General features: G+C 47.1%; 1 protein-coding gene across 1 annotated transcript in view; it reads left to right on the forward strand.

Annotated features, from left to right (window-relative positions):
- The window catches only part of LOC119954522 (peptidyl-prolyl cis-trans isomerase FKBP10-like), a 102,926-nt gene that overhangs the window by 54,434 nt on the left and 25,071 nt on the right, over nt 1-23,421 (forward strand). Inside the window, 3 exon segments of the mRNA XM_038779816.1 lie at nt 20,257-20,450; nt 22,360-22,397; nt 22,400-22,504. Coding sequence (XP_038635744.1) covers nt 20,269-20,450; nt 22,360-22,397; nt 22,400-22,504 — 325 coding nt within the window. The 5' untranslated portion in view covers nt 20,257-20,268.

A 23,421-nucleotide genomic window follows, 5' to 3' on the forward strand; every position in this document is an offset into this window, starting at 1 on the left:
ACACTCCCAGGACAGGTACAGCACGGGGTTAGATACAGAGTAAAGCTCCCTTTACACTGTCCCCATCAAACACTCCCAGGACAGGTACAGCACGGGGTTAGATACAGAGTAAAGCTCCCTCTACACTGTCCCCATCAAACACGCCCAGGACAGGTACAGCACGGGGGTTAGATACAGAGTAAAGCTCCCTCTACACTGTCCACATCAAACACTCCCAGGACAGGTACAGCACGGGGTTAGATACAGAGTAAAGCTCCCTCTACACTGTCCCCATCAAACACTCCCTGGACAGGTATAGCACGGGGTTAGATACAGAGTAAAGCTCCCTCTACACTGTCCCCATCAAACACTCCCTGGACAGGTATAGCACGGGGTTAGATACAGAGTAAAGTTCCCTCTACACTGTCCCTATCAAACACTCCCAGGACAGGTACAGCATGGGGTTAGATACAGAGTAAAGCTCCCTCTACACTGTCCCCATCAAACCCTCCCAGGATAGGTATAGCATGGGGTTACATACAGAGTAAAGCTCCCTCTACACTGTCCCCATCAAACACGCCCAGGACAGGTACAGCACGGGGTTAGATACAGAGTAAAGCTCCCTCTACACTGTCCCCATCAAACACTACCAGGACAGGTACAGCACGGGGTTAGATACAAAGTAAAGCTCCCTCTGCACTGTCCCCATCAAACACTACCAGGACAGGTATAGCACGGGGTTAGATACAAAGTAAAGCTCCCTCTACACTGTCCCCATCAAACACTACCAGGACAGGTACAGCACGGGGTTAGATACAGAGTAAAGCTCCCTCTACACTGTCCCCATCAAACACTCCCAGGGCAGGTAGAGCACGGGGTTAGATACAAAGTAAAACTCCCTCTACACTGTCCCCATCAAACACTCCCAGGACAGCGCGGGGTTAGATACAGAGTAAAACTCCCTCTACACCGTCCCCATCAAACACTCCCAGGACAGGTACAGCATGGGGTTAGATACAGAGTAAAGCTCCCCCTACATAGTCCCCATCAAACACTCCCAGGACGTGGAGATGCCGGCGTTGGACTGGGGTGAGCACAGTAAGAAGTCTTACAACACCAGGTTAAAGTCCAACATATTTGATTCAAACACGAGCTTTCGGAGCACTGCTCCTTCCTCAGGTGAATGAAGAGGTAAGTTCCAGAAACATATATATAGACAAAGTCAAAGATGCCAGACAATGATTAGAATGCGAGCATTTGCAGGTAATTAAGTCTTAACCGGGACCTGGGATTCATGTCGCATTACATTCACACACACACACCCCCCCCCCCCCCTCCCCCCAACCATCTGGCCTGGGCTTGCAAAAACCTACCAACTGTCCTGGCTTGAGCCAATTTACACCTCTTTAACCCCCTATCTCTGATTTAATTACCTGCAAATGCTCACATTCTAAGCATTGTCTGGCATCTTTGACTTTGTCTGTATATGTTTCTGGAACCCACCTCTTCAGTGTAAAAATAGATAAGTCCCCTGGGCCAGATGGGATTTATCCTAGGATTCTCTGGGAAGCCAGGGAGGAGATTGCAGAGCCTTTAGAACATAGAACAGTACAGCACAGAACAGGCCCTTCGGCCCTCAATGTTGTGCCGAGCCATGATCACCCTACTCAAACCCACGTATCCACCCTATACCCGTAACCCAACAACCCCCCCCCCCCGTAACCTTACTTTTATTAGGACACTACGGGCAATTTAGCATGGCCAATCCACCTAACCTGCACATCTTTGGACTGTGGGAGGAAACCGGAGCACCTGGAGGAAATCCACGCACACAGGGGGAGGACGTGCAGACTCCACACAGACAGTGACCCAGCCGGGAATCGAACCTGGGACCCTGGAGCTGTGAAGCATTTATGCTAACCACCATGCTACCCTGCTGCCCCTGCTTTGTCCTTGATCTTTATGTCGTCTTTGTCGACAGGAATAGTGCTGGAAGACTGGAGGATAGCAAATGTTGTCCCCTTGTTCAAGAAGGGGAGTAGAGACAACCCTGGTAATTATAGACCTGTGAGCCTTACTTCAGTTGTGGGTAAAATGTTGGAAAAGGTTATAAGAGATAGGGTTTATAATCATCTTGAACAGAACAAGTTGATTAGCGATACTCAACACGGTTTTGTGAAGGGTAGGTCATGCCTCACAAACCTTATTGAGTTTTTTGAGAAGGTGACCAAACAGGTGGATGAGGGTAAAGCGGTTGATGTGGTGTATATGGATTTCAGTAAAGCGTTTGATAAGGTTCCCCACGGTAGGCTATTGCAGAAAATAAGGAAGTATGGGATTGAAGGTGATTTAGCGGTTTGGATCAGTAATTGGCTAGCTGAAAGAAGACAGAGGGTGGTGGTTGATGGCAAATGTTCATCCTGGAGTTCAGTTACTAGTGGTGTACCGCAAGTATCTGTTTTGGGGCCACTGCTGTTTGTCATTTTTATAAATGACCTGGAAGAGGGTGTAGAAGGATGTGTTAGTAAATTTGCAGATGACACGAAGGTCGGTGGAGTTGTGGATAGTGCTGAAGGATGTTATAGGATACAGAGGGACATAGATAAGCTGCAGAGCTGGGCTGAGAGGTGGCAGATGGAGTTTAATGCGGAAAAGTGTGAGGTGGTTCACTTTGGAAGCAGTAACAGGAATGCAGAGTACTGGGCTAATGGCAAGATTCTTTGTAGTGTAGATGAACAGAGAGATCTCGGCATCCAGGTACATAAATCCCTGAAAGTTGCCACCCAGGTTAATAGGGCTGTTAAGAAGGCATATGGTGTGCTAGCCTTTATCAGTAGGGGGATTGAGTTTCGGAGCCACATGGGCATGCTGCAGCTGTACATAACTCTGGTGCGGCCGCTCCTGGAGTACTGCGTGCAGTTCTGCTCACCACATTATAGGAAGGATGTGGAAGCTTTGGAAAGGGTTCGGAGGAGATTTACTAGGATGTTGCCTGGTATGGAGGGAAGGTCTTACGAGGAAAGGCTCAGGGACTTGAGGTTGTTTTCGTTAGAGAGGAGAAGGCTGAGAGGTGACTTTTTTATAAATAAATTTAGATTACCCAATTATTTTTTCCAATTAAGGGGCAATTTAGCGTGGCCAATCCACCTACTCTGCACATTTTTGGGTTGTGGGGGCGAAACCCACGCAGACACGGACAGTGACCCAGAGCCGGGATCGAACCTGGGACCTCAGCGCCGTGAGGTGGTTGTGCTAACCACTAGGCCACCGTGCTGCCCTAGAGGTGACTTAATAGAGACATATAAGATAGTCAGAGGGTTAAATAGGGTGGACAGTGAGAGTCTTTTTCCTCGGATGGTGATGACCAACACGAGGGGACATAGCTTTAAATTGAGGGGTGATAGATATAGGACAGATGTCAGAGGCAGTTTCTTTACTCAGAGAGTAGTAGGGGTGTGGAACGCCCTGCCTGCAACAGTAGTAGACTTGCCAACTTTAAGGGCATTTAAGTGGTCACTGGATAGACATATGGATGAAAATGGAATAGTGTAGGTCAGATAGGCTTCAGATGGTTTCATGGGTCGGCGCAACATCGAGGGCCGAAGGGCCCGTACTGCGCTATAATGTTCTATGTTCTATTCACCTGAGGAAGGAGCAGTGCTCCGAAAGCTAGTGTTTGAAACAAACCTGTTGGACTTTTCTCTGTATTAAAGGGAATAAACAAAGCACATTCTGTGTGATACCACCCCCCCCCCCCCCTCCCCCCCATTCCTCTCTCTGGTTTCCCAGCTGGGTGGGTCCGCCCTCGCCTCAACTCCAGCCTCAGCTCCAGCCAGGGTGCAGACACAGTCACCCTGCTCCTCCTCGACCCAGAGATATTTATTCTGTACACTCCTGCCCCACCTGATAGTTAACATCGGATTTTAGTTCAACTGTAATTTTATTCAGACACAGTTTGGGGAGGCTGGAAGGATTGGAGTGACTGCCTTCTGCCCTCCCCCTGCCACAACCCGGCATCCCGGGGGGGGAGGCTCCAGACATCTGTGTCTGTCTCACTGCAATCCCTCAGATTGGGGACAATGTCGATGATCCTGTGGCCCATTCACTGAGCCTGACTGGGGGGGGGGGGGGGGGGGGGGACCGGTTAAACTAATGCCAATCCCCAGAAAAGAGGGTCAGAGGTCCTCTCAAGTTCGGGGGTGAAGGTTATGGGGGCAGGTTTGCTGAGACCCCCCCCCCCCCCTGTCACACTGGGCAGCGGGGATTAAATGGAGCATTCATGTTTCATTCGATCATCTTCCCGGCAGTTCCGGCAAAGTTCCCAATTCCCCGAGGACCCCTCAATGCGGAGAGAGTGAAACTTGGCAGAGTCACTCTGAACTCTGTACCCGTCCCCTCCATTCGGGGGCTCAGCTCCAGGAGGGGGAGGGGGTGGCAGATTCCAGCTCCAGCTGCTGTCCAGATGTGTACATCTCTGACCATTCCGTCACTTCCCTGCAATGGGGGGGGGGGGGGGGGGGGGGAATCAGACAGTCTGCCTTTTCCTGCAATGGGGGGGGGGGGGGGGGGGGGAATCAGACAGTCTGCCTTTTCCTGCAATGGGGGGGGGGGGGAATCAGACAGTCTGCCTTTTCACATGGGGGGGGGGGAATCAGACAGTCTGCCTTTTCACATGGACACCCTGCAATGGGGGGGGGGGGGGATCAGACAGTCTGCCTTTTCACATGGACTCCCTGCAATGGGGGGGGGGGGGGGATCAGACAGTCTGCCTTTTCACATGGACACCCTGCAATGGGGGGGGGGGGGGGGCAGACAGTCTGCCTTTTCCTGCAATAGGGGGGGGGGGAATCAGACAGTCTGCCTTTTCCTGCAATAGGGGGGGGGGGGATCAGACAGTCTGCCTTTTCACATGGACTCCCTGCAATGGGGGGGGGGGGGGGGGGGGGGGGGGGGTCAGACAGTCTGCCTTTTCACATGGACACCCTGCAATGGGGGGGGGGGGGGGGTCAGACAGTCTGCCTTTTCCTGCAATAGGGGGGGGGGGGGGGAATCAGACAGTCTGCCTTTTCCTGCAATAGGGGGGGGGGGGGATCAGACAGTCTGCCTTTTCACATGGACTCCCTGCAATGGGGGGGGGGGGGGGGGGGGAATCAGACAGTCTGCCTTTTCACATGGACACCCTGCAGTGGGGGGGGGGGGGAATCAGACAGTCTGCCTTTCCCTGCAATGGGGGGGGGGGGGAATCAGACAGTCTGCCTTTTCACATGGACACCCTGCAATGGGGGGGGGGGGGGGATCAGACAGTCTGCCTTTTCACATGGACTCCCTGCAATGGGGGGGGGGGGGGTCAGACAGTCTGCCTTTTCACATGGGGGGGGGGAATCAGACAGTCTGCCTTTTCACATGGACACCCTGCAATGGGGGGGGGGGGGGGATCAGACAGTCTGCCTTTTCACATGGACACCCTGCAAGGGGGGGGGGGGGGGGGGGAATCAGACAGTCTGCCTTTCCCTGCAATGGGGGGGGGGGGGGGGAATCAGACAGTCTGCCTTTCCCTGCAATGGGGGGGGGGGGGGGAATCAGACAGTCTGCCTTTTCACATGGACTCCCTGCAATGGGGGGGGGGGGGAATCAGACAGTCTGCCTTTCCCTGCAATGGGGGGGGGGGGGGAATCAGACAGTCTGCCTTTTCACATGGACACCCTGCAATGGGGGGGGGGGATCAGACAGTCTGCCTTTTCACATGGACACCCTGCAATGGGGGGGGGGGGGGGGGGGGATCAGACAGTCTGCCTTTTCACATGGACACCCCTCTCTCATTCTAACCCCCATTCGGGGAAGCAGCAGAGATGATGTTGAATGGGGCAGCTGACTACACACACACACACACATCTGAACCAAGTTATCTCAAATACTCCGCCTTGGAAACAAATCGAAAAGCTGATTTTCAGAGTAATTAAAAAAAAAAAAAAAAATTTTATTCAAATTTTCACATTTCACAAAAAAGAAAACAATAACAGAAAATTCTAAGAACAAAAAAAAACAGAACCCCACCCCCCGCCGTAAATACAAAAGAGAAACAATAAATTAACGCCTGTCATTGAAAAAACAGATATTCAACCCAAAACAAAAACAAAGAGACAACCCCCCCCCCCCCTGCTGCTGACCTTTTGTTTTTACCGTTCTGCCAGGAGATCTAGGAATGGTTGCCATCTCCTGAAAAACCCCTGCACTGACCCCCTTAGGGCAAATTGCACCCTCCCCAATTTAATAAACCCTGCCATATCATTGACCCAGGTCTCCACGCTTGGGGGCCTCGCATCCTTCCACTGAAGAAGAATCCTCCGCCGGGCTACTAGGGACGCAAAGGCCAGAACACAGGCCTCTTTCGCCTCCTGCACTCCCGGCTCCACTGCAACCCCATATATTGCAAGCCCCCAGCCCGGTTTGACCCTGGATCCTACCACCCTCAATACCGTCCTTGCTACACCCTTCCAAAATTCCCCCAGCGTTGGGCATGCCCAGAACATGTGGACATGGTTTGCTGGGCTCCCTGAGCACCTAATACATCTGTCCCCAGTCCCAAAAAAACGGCTCATCCTTGTCCCGGTCATATGAGCCCTATGCAGCACCTTAAACTGTTTGAGGCTAAGCCTCACACACGAAGAGGAGGAGTTCACCCTTTCTAGGGCATCCACCCACGTCCCCTCCTCAATCTCCTCACCCAGCTCCTCCTCCCATTTATCTTTCAGCTCCTCCACCAAGGCCTCTTCTACCTCCTGCATCACCTGGTACACTTCCAAGATCCTCCCCTCTCCAACCCATACCCCCGAGAGCACCCTGTCCTGAACCCCAAGCGGCGGCAGCAGGGGGAACCCCGCCACCTGCCGCCTGACAAATGCCCTTACTTGCATGTATCTAAAGGTGTTCCCTGGGGGGAGCCTGAACTTCCCTTCCAGCTCACCCAGGCTCGCAAACTTCCCGTCTATGAACAGGTCCCCCAGCCTCCTGACACCTACCCTGTGCCAACTCAGGAACCCGCCATCAATTCTCCCCGGAACAAACCGGTGGTTCCCCTGTATCGGGGACCCCATCGAGGCCCCCATGTCCCCCCTGTGCCGCCTCCATTGCCCCCAAATCTTGAGGGTAGCTGCCACCACCGGGCTCGTGGTATACCTCATTGGAGGGGGCGGCAGCGGCGCCGTTGCAAGCGCTTCCAGGCTCATACCGACACAGGATGCCATCTCCATCCTCTTCCATGCTGCCCCCTCCCCGTCCATTACCCACTTACACACCATCGCTGCGTTGGCAGCCCAATAATACCCACAGAGGTTGGGCAATGCCAGCCCCCCACCCCCACCCCCATCCCTGCCCCGCTCCAAGAACACCCGTCTCATCCTCGGGGTCCCGTGCGCCCACACAAACCCCGTAATGCTCCTGTTAACCCGCCTGAAAAAGGCCTTCGGGATAAGGAAGGGGAGGCAATGGAACAGGAACAGAAACCTCGGGAGCACCGTCATCTTGACTGACTGCACCCTACCCGCCAGCGACAGCGGAAGCATGTCCCACCTCTTAAACTCCTCCTCCATTTGCTCCACCAGCCTTGTGAGGTTTAGCTTATGCAAGGCCCCCCAGCTCCTGGCCACCTGAGCCCCCAAGTACCTGAAGCTCCTCTCCGCCTTTTCAGTGGAGCCTCCCAATCCCCCCCCCCTTCCTGGTCCCCCGCGTGTACCACAAACAGCTCGCTCTTCCCAAAGTTAAGCTTATACCCTGAGAAATCCCAAAATTCCTGGAGAATCCCCATCACCACCGGTATTCCCCCCACCGGGTCCGCCACATACAACAATAGGTCATCCGCATAGAGCGACACTCGGTGCTCCTCCCCACCCCGGACCAGCCCCCTCCAATCCCCCGACTCCCTCAGCGCCATAGCCAGGGGTTCAATTGCCAGCGCAAAAAGTAGGGGGGACAGGGGATACCCCTGCCTCGTCCCTCGGTATAGTCGAAAATACTCCGACCTCCTCTTATTCGTGGCCACATTCGCCACCGGGGCCTCATACAACAGCCTCACCCAACTAACAAACCACTTCCCAAACCCGAACCTTTCCAGCACCTCCCACAAGTACCCCCACTCAACCCTATCAAAGGCCTTCTCCGCATCTAGCGCCACCACTATCTCCGCCTCCCCTTCTACCGCCGGCATCATTATAACATTCAAGAGCCTCCGTATATTAGTGTTCAGCTGCCTCCCCTTCACAAACCCCGTTTGATCCTCATGAATAACCTGCGGCACACAGTCCTCAATCCTCGTGGCTAAGATCTTTGCCAACAACTTGGCGTCCACATTCAGGAGTGAGATCGGCCTGTATGACCCACACTGCAGGGGATCCTTGTCTCGTTTAAGGATCAAGGAGATCAGCGCCCGAGACATCGTCGGGGGCAAAGTCCCCCCCCCCCCTCCCTCGCCTCGTTGAAGGTGATTTTCAGAGTAATTGTGCAACAGGCTGAGAGAAACAATCTGTCCCATTCTCCAAAAAACAGCAAAAACTCAAAAAGCATAACTCTGTGTAATGTTAAACTGAAGACATCACACTTTCAGATACTAACAGGGAAATCTTGCTCTGCACCATGTGAATCCTGTAACTTCCAAAAAGAGCTAATATCTCAACTTTGGACAAAATGAATTCATGCATTTTAATCACAGTCGAGTCTTTTGATAGATTCACAACTTTTCATTGCTAGAGGGATGGAGTTTAAGACTAGGGAGGTTATGCTGCAATTGTATAAGGTGTTAGTGAGGCCACACCTGGAGTATTGTCTTCAGTTTTGGTCTCCTTACTTGAGAAAGGACATACTGGCACTGGAGGGTGTGCAGAGGAGATTCACTAGGTTAATTCCAAAGCTGAAGGGGTTGGATTACGAGGAGAGGTTGAGTAGACTGGGACTGTACTCGTTGGAATTTAGAAGGATGAGGGGGGATCTTATAGAAACATATAAAATTATGAAGGGAATAGATAGGATAGATGCGGGCAGGTTGTTTCCACTGGTGGCTGAAAGCAGAACTAGGGGACATAGCCTCAAAATAAGGGGAAGTAGATTTAGGACTGAGTTTAGGAGGAACTTCTTCACCCAAAGGGTTGTGAATCTATGGAATTCCTTGCCCAGTGAAGCAGTTGAGGCTCCTTCATTACATGTTTTTAAGGTAAAGATAGATAGTTTTTTGGAATTTAGAAGGATGAGGGGGGATCTTATAGAAACATATAAAATTATGAAGGGAATAGATCGGATAGATGCGGGCAGGTTGTTTCCACTGGTGGCTGAAAGCAGAACTAGGGGACATAGCCTCAAAATAAGGGGAAGTAGATTTAGGACTGAGTTTAGGAGGAACTTCTTCACCCAAAGGGTTGTGAATCTATGGAATTCCTTGCCCAGTGAAGCAGTTGAGGCTCCTTCATTACATGTTTTTAAGGTAAAGATAGATAGTTTTTTGAAGAATAAAGGGATTAAGGGTTATGGTGTTCGGGCCGGAAAGTGGAGCTGAGTCCACAAAAGATCAGCTATGATCTCATTGAATGGTGGAGCAGGCTTGAGGGGCCAGATGGCCTACTCCTGCTCCTAGTTCTTATGTTCTTATGTTCAGGTGTGAAGGAAATAAAATTCTACTGAAACAATTTAAGTTTTTTAAAGGAAGAACTTGTATTTAAAAAAGTGAACTTCGGGGTTAGTTACATGCAACTGAAATTGCTACTCAAACATACAGAGCCCAATAGGGCTGGGGAAGGGGGTTGGAATATCAACCAGGGTGCAAAACAATAGTTTTAGCGTAATCCGGGGGCCAGGAGCCATGTGTGTAACTTTCTAAATATTAACCTTGATGAAATGAGGGTACAATAAAATGGATAAATTGAGGGAGGTTGACCAACAACACTTTAGTAGAAGACTAGTGAATCACTTTAAAATATATCAAACTACGCATGGAAGTTAAATATATCCCCTGAAACCAACTAAACAAATATGGCCCTAAATGGATTAAGAAAATAATTAAAAATGAGATTTTAAAAAGGATAATTGACTGTAAAAAAAACAGGACATGATGAAAAGGAGCTCATTGACTTTATATACAGAAATATTGAGTACAAAATCAAGGATGTTATGATGAACCTTTATAAACCATTATCTTACAATCTATGATAGCATTTTAAAAGAAATACAAACTTGCAGTTAATAGATGAAAGAATGACAAATCAAGATTTCATGTTTTGGGGGCAGCACAGTGGCGCAGTGGTTAGCACTGCTGCCTCACGGCGCCGAGGTCCCAGGTTCGATGCCGGCTCTGGGTCACTGTCCATGTGGGGTTTGCACATTCTCCCCGTGTTTGCGTGGGTTTCACCCCCACAACCCAAAGATGTGCAGGCTAGGTGGATTGGTCATGCTAAATTGCCCCTTAATTGGAAAAAATGAATTAAATAGTCTAAATTATTAAAAAAAAAGAGATTTCACGTTTTAAAACTTTTACTGTAACAAATAACTAAAAAGACTTTTGATTAAATACTAAGATAAAAGCAAATTACTGTGGACGCTGGAATCTGAAACAAAAACAGAAAATACTGGACAATCTCAGCAGGTGTGACAGTGCAGAGAGAAGGGAGCGAACGTTTCGAGTCTGGGTGACTCTTTGTCAAGGCTGGAGTGAACTAGTAATGCTGCTGTGGGGGGGGGGGGCGTGAAACAATGGGGCTGGATTGGGGGCCAGCGATAGGTGGATATTGACAAGGCTGTCATGGGCAGAAAGACAAAAGGAATGTAAATGGGGGTGATCGAGGCTAAGAAGGGTGCTGATATATGACACATAAAGAGATTAGAATGAGTTAATGGCAGAACAAAGGTAAGCAATGTGTCAGAGGGCAACTCGGAAAAGGGAACAGGTGGCCTAAGTGGTGGGGGGGTGGGGGTGGGGTGGGGGGGGGGGGGGCAATGATTTCATAGGAAACTTATACTTTAAACTGTAGAGAGGAACATTCTACTCACACTTTCCACAGGATTACTCTCCGTATAGCAAACAGTCCACGTTTGTTCCCAGCTCCAATAATGCAGTTTCACTGAGTATAAATTCAAGTGAGTTTCTCGAGGCACTCTCCTTCGTTTTTGAGCATTCCTTTAAGGCACCAGCAGCCATTGCGATGATTCTCCTCCCTCCTGGCATGTTAGCTGCAGGAGGCATCCCTTCTACTGGAAACATGGAAATTGAAGCAGGAGGAGGCAATTCGGCCTTTGTGCCTGCTCCACCATTCAATCTGATCCTCTGTCACAACGCCAGACCCCTGCTCTCTCCCCATATCCCTCGACACCTTTAGAGCCTAGAAATCTATCTATTTCCTTCTTAAATATATTTAGTGACTTGGCCTCCACGACTTTCTATGGTTGAGAATTCCACAGGTTCACCTCTGAGGTGAAGAAATTTCTCCTAATCCCAATCATAAATAGCTGAGCCCATATCCTGAGATAGTGACCATTTGTTCCAGACACCCCCCCCCCCCCCCCCACCCCCAGCCAGAGGAATCAACACCTCTGCATCCAGTCCGTCCAGCGCTGACAGAATTTTATACATTTCAATGTGATCCCTTCTCATTCTTCTAAGTTCCAGTGAATACAGGCCCAGTCAGCCCAATCTGTCTTCTCCGACAAACCTGCCAAGCAAGGAATCAGACTGGTGAACCTTCGCTGATCTTCCTCTACAGCAAGTATAACCTTTCTTGTATAAGACCAAAACGTCACACAATAGTCCAGGTTTGATCTCACCAAGGCCCTGAATGGCTGCGGTAAGGCATCTCTGCTCCTGTGCTCCAATCCTCTTACATTGAAGGCCAACACAGCATTTGTCTCCTCATTGCTTGCTGTAGCTGGATGCTTGCTTTCAGTGACTAGTGTACCTCCAAAACGAATAACCTCCCATTTATCCACATTATCATACAATCATAGAATTTACAATGCAGAAGGGGCCATTTAGCCCATCAAGTCTGCACCGGCCCTTAGAAAGAGCGCCCTACTTAAATCCACGCCTCCACCCTACCCCCATAACCTGGTAACCCCACCTACCCTTTGGACACTAAGGGGCAATTTAGCATGACCAATCCACCTAACCTGCACATCTTTGGACTGTGGGAGGAAACCGGAGCACCCGGAGGTAACCCACGTAGACACAGGAAGAATGTGCAGACTCTGCACAGGCAGTCACCTGCGGCCGGAATTGAACCCGGAACCGTGGAATTGTCAGTCAGCAGTGCTAACCACTGTGCACCGCGCCACCCCACTGCATCTCAACTTGTCTAAATTACCTTGAAGCCTCCTAACATCCTCCTCACCACTCACAATCGCATCCTCCTCGCCACTCACACTCCCATCCTCCTCGCCACACACACTCCCATCCTCCCCACCACTCGCAATCGCATCCTCCTCGCCACTTACAATCCCATCCTCCTCGCCACTTACAATCCCATCCTCCTCGCCACTTACAATCCCATCCTCCTCGCCACTCATACTCCCATCCTCCTCACCACTCACAAACCCATCCTCCTCACCACTTACAACCCCATCCTCCTCGCAACTCATACTCCCATCCTCCTCGCCACTCATACTCCCATCCTCCTCGCCACTCATACTCCCATCCTCCTCGCCACTCATACTCCCATCCTCCTCGCCACTCACAATCCCATCCTCCTCGCCACTTACAATCCCATCCTCCTCGCCACTCATACTCCCATCCTCCTCGCCACTCACACCTCCATCCTCCTCGCCACTCACACTCCCACCGTTTCATGTCGTCAACAAATGTGGAAATATTACCACATTGCACGTCTGTAGAAGAATTATTTAGATCTGAAACGCTAACTCTGTTTCACTTCATAGATGCTGCCAGACCTACTTAGTTTATCCAATATTTCTGTTTTATTTCAGATTTTCAGCATCTGCAATATTTTGCTTTTGTTGGAAATATTACTTTTGGTTCCGTCATCCAAATTATTGATGTATGTTGTGTATAGCTGGGTCCCAAGCACTGATCCCTGTGGGACCCCACTAGTCACTGCCTGCCACTTTGAAAAGACCCATTTATTCCTACTCTCTGTTTCCTGTCGGCTCACCAATTCTCAATTCATGCTAATATATTAATCCCAACCCCATGTGCTTTACTTTGGAACTTTATCAAAATATTTCCGAAAATCCAAATACACCACATCCCCTGGTTCACCCTTATCTATTCTACCTGTTACATCCTCTGAAAATTCCAGTATGTTTGTCAAATATGAATTTCCTTTCATAAATCCATGTTGACTTCGTCTAATCCCGTTGATATTGTGTGTCCTGTTATCACATCCTTTAAAATTGACTTTAGCATTTTCCCTGTAATTCCCTGTTTTCTCCCTCCCTCCTTTTTTAAATACAGGGGTTATATTTGCCATGTTCCTATCTGCTGGGACTGTTCCAGAAACTAGAGCATTTTGGAAGATGTCAACCAAAACATGCGCTATTTCCATAGCCACCTCGGTTAGTAGCCTGGGATGTAGAGTATCAGGCCCTGGGGGTTTATCAGCTTCTAGTCCCATTGATTTCTCCAGCATCTTTTTTTATTAACACTAATTTTCTTCAATTCCTCCTTCTCATTAGACCAGGGTGTTTCAAAGAGCAGGTTGTGACCCAGGGGTTTGTTGCGGGTGGGTGTGGGGAGGGTCACGCAGCGATCGGTCACTGAGTGATCGGTTGTGGTGGTCCCGACCGCAGGATAAGGGTCCAATGGCTGCTACCGGCTTTTAAATGAGAACAATATAAGGCTGTGTAGTCTTCTGACCAGAAGCTGCAGCAGGGGATAGGGGATGTGCCCTACCTATACGCTTGATGTCAGGTGCCCTCACGTATGTGCTTTTGGCGCCAAAGCATGGAGGAGAGCTTTTTCCATTTTCTAGCAGCTAGCAAGCAAGGCAAGAGGACTGTGAAGATGGAGCATTTTGTTACAAGGAAGAGACAGCCAGAGACACAAATATTCAGTGTACCTACTGGCCAGCATCTGCTGGAGAAAGCTTCTCACGAGAGTCCAGGGCAGCACAGAGCAGTACTAGTGTTAGCTCTGTACAGAGCTAGGGCAGCACGGTGGCGCAGTGGGTTAGCCCTGCTGCCTCACGGCGCCGAGGTCCCAGGTTCGATCCCGGCTCTGGGTCACTGTCCATGTGGAGTTTGCACATTCTCCCCGTGTTTGCGTGGGTATGGCCTCCACAACCCAAAGATGTGCAGGCTAGGTGAATTAGCCACGTTAAATTGCCCCTTAATTGGAAAAAATGAATTGGGTACTCTAAATTTTTTTTTAAAAATGCTCTGTACAGTGCTCCTGTGCCTCTGGTTAACAGTCTACAAAAAATAAACTTAACCTGGGAACAAAGCAGAATAAAGATGATTTCTTGAGGTACGGTTTTGTCAATTGTACCGATGCAAAGTAAGGATGCAAAGCCCATGTGTGTTATATGCAGGGAAGTACTGGCAATGAGAGGAGAAGTTTCAGATTTTGAAAGAGAAGCGGCGGGTGAAAATGCTATTTTGAGGTTGAGACCCCAGTGTCAGTTATTTATTTATTTATTTAAAATAAATTTAAAGGTACCCAATTAATTATTTCCAATTATGGGGCAATTTAGCATGGCCAATCCACCTACTTTGTGTTGTGGGAGTGAAACCCACGCAAACACGGGGAGAATGTGTAAACTCCACACGGACAGTGACCCAGAGCCGGGATCAAACCTGGGACCTCGGTGCCGTGAGGCAGCAGTACTAACCACTGCACCACCGTGCTGCCCCCCAGAGTCAGTTATTAACTTACAGCTGACTCCAAATGAAAAGACTAAGCTGTTGTACCTGATCTGTGACAGCACATAAAAACACACCTAAAGTCCATGTGGCTGTCAGCATTCTGAAGTAACATCTCCCAGGAGTATCCAGTGCTGAGTAAAACAAGTATTTTGTTGCTATTGTCCTTCACGACGACCTACATATGTGAGTTTGGATTTTTCATTCTCACAAAGATTTTTTTTACCTTTCCCAATTAAGGGACGATTTAGCGTGGCCAATCCACCTACCCTGCACATCTTTGGGTTCTGAGGGTAGAACTCATGCAGATGGGGGATAATGTGCAAACTCCACACGGCAGTGACCTGGGGCTGGGATCGACCCAGATCCTTGGCACAGTAAGGTAGCAGTGCTAACCACTGTGCCACCATGCTGCCCCATTCTCACAAAGATGAAGATGGCACAAAGGAACTGGCTGAACTCTTCCCCTGATATGTGCATCACCCTCTCCTCCTGTGAACCTGTCAAGCAGACTACAGAACATGCCACCTGACCCCTACATATACACTAAATTTAAAGTTACAGTCCAAAGATAAATAATTTGTTAAATCCCATAATATAACTAGTCCAGCCTCAACTTGAGTATCATATCCAACTCTGGGCATCACATTTTAGGAGTAATAGGAAGACTTGAGAGAAAGTGCAGAAAGAACTTAGAAGAGTGTTTCCAGGGATGAGGCACTTCAATTATGTGGATAGATTGGAGAAGCTGGGGGTAGCCTTAGAGAAGAGAAGGTTGAGAGATGTGTTCGAGGTGTTCAAAAACATGAGGGTTTTAGCCAGACTAAACAGAGAAAAACTGTTCCCGTTGGCAGAAGGATCAAGAACCGGAAGCACCGATTTGCAAAAGAACCATAGATGACAGTGGCAAAACAGTTTAATGCAGCAAGTTGTTAGGATCTGGAATGCACTGTCTGCCTGGGAATATGGTGGGGGCAGGTTCAAATGTGGCTTTCAAAAAGTAGCTGAAGAGAAAATAATTGCAAGAATGCAGAGAATTTATGAAGCACAGGGTGACATATATGCTTTTAACCACTTTCTCATCCTCTCCTGCTGCCATCAATATGTGCAGATCTACCCAAGGTCTTTCTGTTCCAGCACCCCATTTAGAATTATACCATTTGTTTTATGTTATTTCTCCTCCTTCTTCTTGCCGAAATGTATCATTTCACACCTCTTTGCATTAAATTGAAACAGCTGCATATTGCCCATCCCACTAGCCTGTTCCTATCCTTTAGAATTCTATTGTTATCTGCCCCATAGTTCCCTATACTTCAAAATGTTGTACTGTCTGCAACTTCGGAAATGATGCTCTGTACAGCCAAAGTGAAGTCATTAATAGCTGTCAGGGAAGCAGAGATCCTAAGTACCAACTTCTGGGCGACACCATTGTAGAACTTCCTCCAGCCTGCAAAACAACCATTCACCATTACTTTCTGTTTCTCATCTCACAACCAATTACAGATTCAAGCTGCCTCTGTCCATTTTATTCCCTGGGCTTCAACTTTTCTGACAAGCCTATTATGTGGCACTTTATCAAACCCTTTTGGAAATCCACATCAACTGTGTATTCTCATCAACCCTCTCTGTAATGACATCAAAAACTCAATCAAATTAATTAAACATGATTTCCTTTTAATCGTCCTTGCTGGCTTTCCTAACTAATCCGCTCTTGTCCAAGTGACAGTCAATGTTGTTCTTAATTATCTTTTCTAAAAGCTTCCCTAACATTGAGAATAAACCATAGTTGCTGAGGATGGCACGGTGGCGCAGTGGTTAGCACTGCTTCCTTCGGTGCTGAGGACCCGGGTTTGATCCCAGCCCTGGGTACTGTCTGTGTGGAGTGTGCATGTTCTCCCCATGTCCACACTAAATTAACCCTTAATTGGAAAAAAAAAGAATTGGGTGCCCTAAATTTATTTTTTAAATCTGTAGTTGCTGGATTGATCCTTAATCCTCCTGTAAATTAAGGTTTAACAATCACAACTCTCCAGGCGGCTAGCATCATATTTAAGGATAGGAAGAAAGTGTCCCACCCTTTCTTACCTCAACATCCACAATTATGTCACATTTGGTCCAGGTGACTTCCCAACTTTAACTATAAGCACCTTTTCCAGTATATCTTTATAATTTTTAGACCAATTATCTCCTCTTTCCCTATGATCTTGTCCCTCCACACATGACACTTGCTGTGAATTTGGTTGTCAAGGACACATGGAGTTTCCCGGATTCCACAGGACCCTGACTTGCCCTACCATGTCTCTGTTTATTAGACTATTAACTAATGCGCACAGAAATAAACTTATGTCTTAAAACAAAATCACTCACTGGGCGGCACGGTGGCGCAGTGGTTAGCACTGCTGCCTCACATGCTGAGGACCTGGGTTTGATCCCAGCCCCGGGTCACTGTTTGTGTGGAGTTTGCACATTCTCCCTGTGTCTGCGTGAGTCTCACCCCCACAATGCAAAGTTTTGCGGGGGAGGTGGATTGGCAACACTAAATTGCTAATTGGGAAAAAGTAATAATTGGGTACTCTAAATTTATAAGAAATAGAAAACAAAAACACTCACCAATCAGCTTCTTCCCTTGTGCTAACTTCACTTTTAAGGTTTTGTTTTATACCCCGCCTGACGCTCCCCTCTAGGTTCTTCCTGGACTCTGGTTACTCCTATTGATCTGATTTCATATATTTGGTTACAGCTCCTTTCTATTGTTAGGTAGTTTATAATAACCATATATTAATGTAGTGGGTCTAATCTTATATTTTAATTCAATTCTTATGGATTCTGTTTCTAATCTTCTGGTATTTATGTCCCTTTATTCTACATACATTGTTATCCCGAATTAGTACAGCCAGCCAACCCCCTTCCTCCCCAACCATTTCAGGTGATGCTCTAACCTGCAATATTTACTCACCCGTCCTCTTCCCTATGCAGCAATGCTCAGAAATTTCTATTACATCTGCTTTCTTGCGACAAATTATTGCTTCCAGACCTCCCATTTTCTGTTGGTTGATGTATGTCGGGGTGGACTGAAGATGGAGCAGTGACCACTGTCAGACCAATCAGCATCTTATGGAACGGCGGAGCAGACTTGAGGGGCCGAATGGCCTCCTGCTCCCAATTTGTATGTTTGTATATATTAGATATATAGTATATTGTAGGTATATGTTTGTATATGTTTTATATATAGTATATTGTATTATATATTGTATATATGTTTGAATATATATTGTATGTATATATAGTATATTATATATTGTATATAGTTTTGTATATATATTGTATATGTATCTATAGTATATTATATTTGGCATATATTTTTGAATATATATTTTATGTGTATATATATATAATATATCATATATTGTATATATGTTTGTATGTATATTGTATGTATGTATCTAGTATATTATATATTGTATATATGTTTGTGTATATATTGTATGTACATATAGTATATCATATATTGTATATGTGTTTGTGTATATATTGTATGTACAGTATATTATATATTGTATGTATATTGTATATATATAGTATATTACATATAGTATATATGTTTGTGTATGTGTATATATATATATTGTGTGTGTATATAGTATATTATATATGGTATATATGTTTGTATCTATATTGCATGTGTATATATAGTATATTATATATTGTATATACGTTTGTATATGTTGCTCAAGAGGCAGTTTCATTTCTCTGTAATCGTTAGCTTTCCTTTTATGATTAAAAGCCTTTATATCGTTTTTTTGGTAATTATTTATTCCCTGACTGTCTTATCTTACTCTTGGTCTGACCTTAATTCATATTTCCTGTTTCTATTATGTGTTATTTCCAGAACCTCTCACTGAGATGCTCTTTGGGAATCTGGGATGACTTTGTTCCTGCTCATCAATATGTAATTTGGACATTCTGAATTCCCCCTTTGTGTACCTGAACAGGCGCCGGAATGTAGCAACTTGGGGCTTTTCACAGTAACTTCATTGCAGTGTTAATGTAAGCCTACTTGAGACAATGCAGATTATTATTATATTGGCAAATGGGTGGGTGCCTGCTGCCAGGGGGTGGGGGTGGATGATTCCCTTGCAGTCGAATATCCTGCCCATGTTTACACTGGATCGTGGTACTTGGGCTTGGATGTAGCTCATGGAGACTGGGTAGGAGAAGCGTTTTCTATTTCTAGAATATCTAAAGGCAATGTTTCCCCAAACGGTGAAATGGCAGTGAATGAAGTGTCTGTTCCTTTGAAGGTGAGAGTGATGCTGTGGGAAATAGGAGTTCACAGATTATGAGACTTCATGACATATTGAATTTTGTCAAGTATTAACTAGTTTGCCTGTGTTTATCCACTGAGAACAGAAACAAGCATCATTGTGACTAAACTGAATCTACAACATGCTTCCCACCACCTATGGTTCACCTACAAAGCACCAGCCAACCTGGGGTGAGAGGTTATCACCAGCAACAAGTTTCAACAGATAGCCATGAAGGATGGACCTGCTGTTTCCTGGGTGCATACAGCCTGTGATCTCAATGGGTCATGCTGTGACTAAACACACAAGGAATAATATCATCTCCTCAGAGTATAAAATAAGCAGTAGAAAATGATGATTATTACTTTATTTAAACATACGTATGCAAGGAATGCCTTCTGGATTGAAAGCTCCCTAGGGAATGAGTTTGTTCCTGTCCAATATAGTTGTGGACTACATTTCAGTCTTCAATGGAAACACTTTGATTTTATAAAGTAACAACAGCCAGAAAATAAATCAGAGTTCTTCACTGAAAAAAAAAGAAATGGCAGTGAATGAGGAGGGTCCACGACCCATTCCGAATGCTCTTTAGGACCCGCAGGAATCCCCTCTGAAGAGGTCCTGATTCTGTGGGATCTGGCCGGCTTTGCTGAATGAAGCTGTTTTCCCTGATCCCCATCGGCAACATTTCCAAACAATTGTCTAACTTCCCCGTCCACAAGGGCCGGCTATTAAAACAGGAGCTTATCGCTGGGGACTGGCGCTGCTGATGCGGATTGAGGATCAAACACAAGTTGAAATGTGGGAGAGGCGGAGCTGCTATCCTTGGGCAGCTATATCCCGGGAAGACCGCCTTACACGTTTACAACATTCCAGAGAGAAACCCAATGCAGGGAGGGGGCTGGGGATGTACAAGGAGTGAAGCCTTTCCTGTCGATCAGCTGCAGCATGGTAACTTGCCGGAGCCCAGCTCAGTGACTTTGTAACCATTGCAGTTACTTTGTAACCATTGCAGCGACTTTGTAACCATTGCAGTTACTTTGTAACCATTGCAGCGACTTTGTAACCATTGCAGCCGCTTTGTAACTTTCCCGGCTCGGTGTCAATAACATTGTAACTTTTGCAGGTCAGTTTCACCATGATGCTCCCTGGCGCCTGTCTGCTGTTCGCTCTGGCTGTGTGTGAGCCGGGACCCCTCACTGATGTGCTGGTGGATCGATACTTCATCCCCTCCCAGTGCCCCCGGGAGGTTCAGAGTGGCGATTCCATCCGTTATCATTACAACGGCACCTTCGCGGATGGGAAGAAATTCGACTCCAGGTAAAGGAACAACCCGGGAAAACAAACTGATGTTTCCAAATCAATAAAACGATCCCGCTGGAGATGTGACTTTATCACATTTCACCCCGGCCACCACCGGAGCTCCTTGTTCCTAAGGAATGGTCACTTTGCAACATCGTTTTCCCAGATTTTTCAATCCGCATTTAACCCCCGCACCTTTTTATTATTAAACGTTTAGGAACAATTATACATGAGCAGTTTCCCATGGATGGTGTTGTGTAAACCCCGAGGGATTATTTTAATCTGTGTCGAATTATCTCGAACTCATTTAATCGCCAATCGTTTTGGAAAATGTGAATATAATCCTGCGCTCCTGATAGTGTCAAATCCCAACACTTTCCCCCAGAATCTCCCCTTCACAAAGAGAGGAAACACTTTTTCAGGGACTTCCTGTCAATTGCCACATCACCCATTCCCAAAAACTAGCATATCAGTCAGAACATCCCAAATGCGTTCTGACCTCTGCATTTACTTTTTGGAGTGTAGCCAATTTAACCACAGTTGTAATTTCGGAAATGCTACACCCAGCAACCTCCCATCGGCACAATATGATTTTTAAAAAATCTTTTAAAATTAATACTTTAAAAAAAATTCAGATTAAGGGGCAATTTAGCGCAGCCAATCCACCTACCCTGCACATCTTTGGCATGTGGGTGTGAGACCCACCCATGCAAACTCCACATGGATAGTGACCCAGAGCTGGACCCTCGGCTTAAAATTGATTCTGGTTAGCCAGGATCCTGGGGCGAGCTCCCCTGCTTTTCTTCAAATGGTGCCATCTGAGGCTGGCCCTCTGGCTAACACCTCATCGCAAAGGTAGCACTGCCGACAGGGTGGCACTCCCTAGCACCGACAGAGTTCTGGCCCTATTAGCCAAGTAAACTGGACCTAGCTGCCACAATAACCTCCAACTCATTCCAACTGCATTGTAGACTAAAATATTGTCCTTTTTTGTGATTCATAGAATCTCTACAGTTCACAAGGAGGCCATTCAGCCTATCTGGTCTACACTGACCCGCTGAAGGAACACCATATTCCCATAACCCCTCGTAGGGCTAATTTAGCATGGCCAATCCAACTAACCTGCACATCTTTAGTTTGTGGGAGGAAACCAGAGCACCTGGAGGAAACCCATGCAGACACGGGAAGAACGTGCAAACGCCACATGGGCAGTCACCTGAGGTCGGAATCGAACCCTGGTCCCTGGTGCTATAAGTCAGCAGTGCTAACCACTGTGCCACCGTGCCACCCTAATGAAATGTAATGAAAATCGCTTCTTGTCACAAGTAAGCTTCAATGAAGTTACTGTGAAACGCCCCTAGTCGCCACATTCCGGCGCCTGTTCGGGGAGGCTGGAATTGAACTGTGCTGCTGGCCTGCCTGGGTCTGCTTTAAAAGCCAGCGATCTAGCCCTGTGCTAAACCAGTCCTTTATAGTTGGGAGGGTGAAGATAGAAATGGAACCAAGTTTTATACAAGGTTTTATTTAAAGGGACACACGTTATAGATCTGCACCGTTTAATCCAAGCACCATGATTCTCTATCCCAGTTGGTGCTTATCATTTTACGTACCCCATTAACATACACAACACCCAATGAGGAGCAGTGCTTGAAATGGGGGTCATTCAAACCTGAGCAATAGGAGGAGTGCAACATTACAGGATGAAGCCACGTCACTGTTGCAGAAGGGGGCAATCCTGTCTGTTTTAGCAGCAATGGCAGGTGGGACTGTGTGTCTGGGCCATGCACTCCATAAAAAAGATTGAACCCAGAAACCATTCTTTGTGTTGAGCAGCATTGGGAGGGGAGAAGTGTGCGGGAGTGGGCTTTTTGTGTAATTAAAAATTTAATTCTTAATCTTTTTTCTCCCCCTCCCCCCTGTCTCTCAGCTATGACCACAACAACACCTTCAATGTCCAAGTGGGAAAAGTCGCCTGATCCCAGGAATGGATAAAGCAATTTTAGGAATGTGTGTGAATGAAAGGCGTCGCATTGTCATTCCCCCTCACCTTGGCTACGGCAGTCAAGGAGTCGGTAAGAAGATTTCTGCCTCCCCTCCCCGATGGTCGAGTGGGTAGATGTGTCACCTTGTATGTTATTGAATCACAGAATATTCATTGCACAGGAGGAGGCCATTCAGCCTGTTGTACCTGTGCTGGCCCTCAATGAGCAATTCACCCAGTGCCACAACCCCACCGTAGTCCTGCACATTCTTCCTTTTTGGATAAAATTCCAATTCCCTCTTTAATTCCCTCAATTAAACCTGCCTCCACCACACTCTCAGACAGTGCGTTCCAGATTCTAACCACTCCATGTGTGAATATATTTTTCACTTGTTGCCATTGCTTCTTATTTACTGTACCCTTTTGTTCTCGATCTTTCCATCAATGGGAACAATTTACCCCTATCTACTCTATACAGGCCCTTCTTGTTTTTAAACACCTCTATCAAATCTCCTCTCAATCTTCTCTTCAAGGAGCACAGACCCAAATTCTCTGATCTATTTACGTAACTTTAGTTCCTCATTACCGGAACCAGTTTCCAAATCTTTTCACACCCTCATCTGCCTTCACATCCGTCCTAAAGAATGGCACCCAGAACTGGATTCGGCACTCCAACTAAGGATGACCCAATGTACATACACGTCTAATACAACTTCCCTGCTTTTATACTCTATGCCTCTTATGCTTCATTGACCACTCTACCTTAACCTGTCCTGCCCCCTTTCAAATCGTACCCTTTATTTTCTCTTTTCTCTCTGTGTTCTTGGAGACTCGCTTCACACTTCACTTTAAATTTCCTCTTGCCACTTGTCCATCCGTTCTGATCTGCCTATGTCCTTTTGAAGTTCCACATTATCCTCCTCACGTATTTCTAAGTTTTGTATCATCCACAAATTTTGAAATTGTGTACCCTGTACACCAATATCAGGAAGAGCAGGGGGTGACCCC

The sequence above is a fragment of the Scyliorhinus canicula genome, chromosome 19 (assembly GCF_902713615.1).
Source record: "Scyliorhinus canicula chromosome 19, sScyCan1.1, whole genome shotgun sequence".
NCBI classification, from domain to species: Eukaryota; Metazoa; Chordata; class Chondrichthyes; order Carcharhiniformes; family Scyliorhinidae; genus Scyliorhinus; species Scyliorhinus canicula.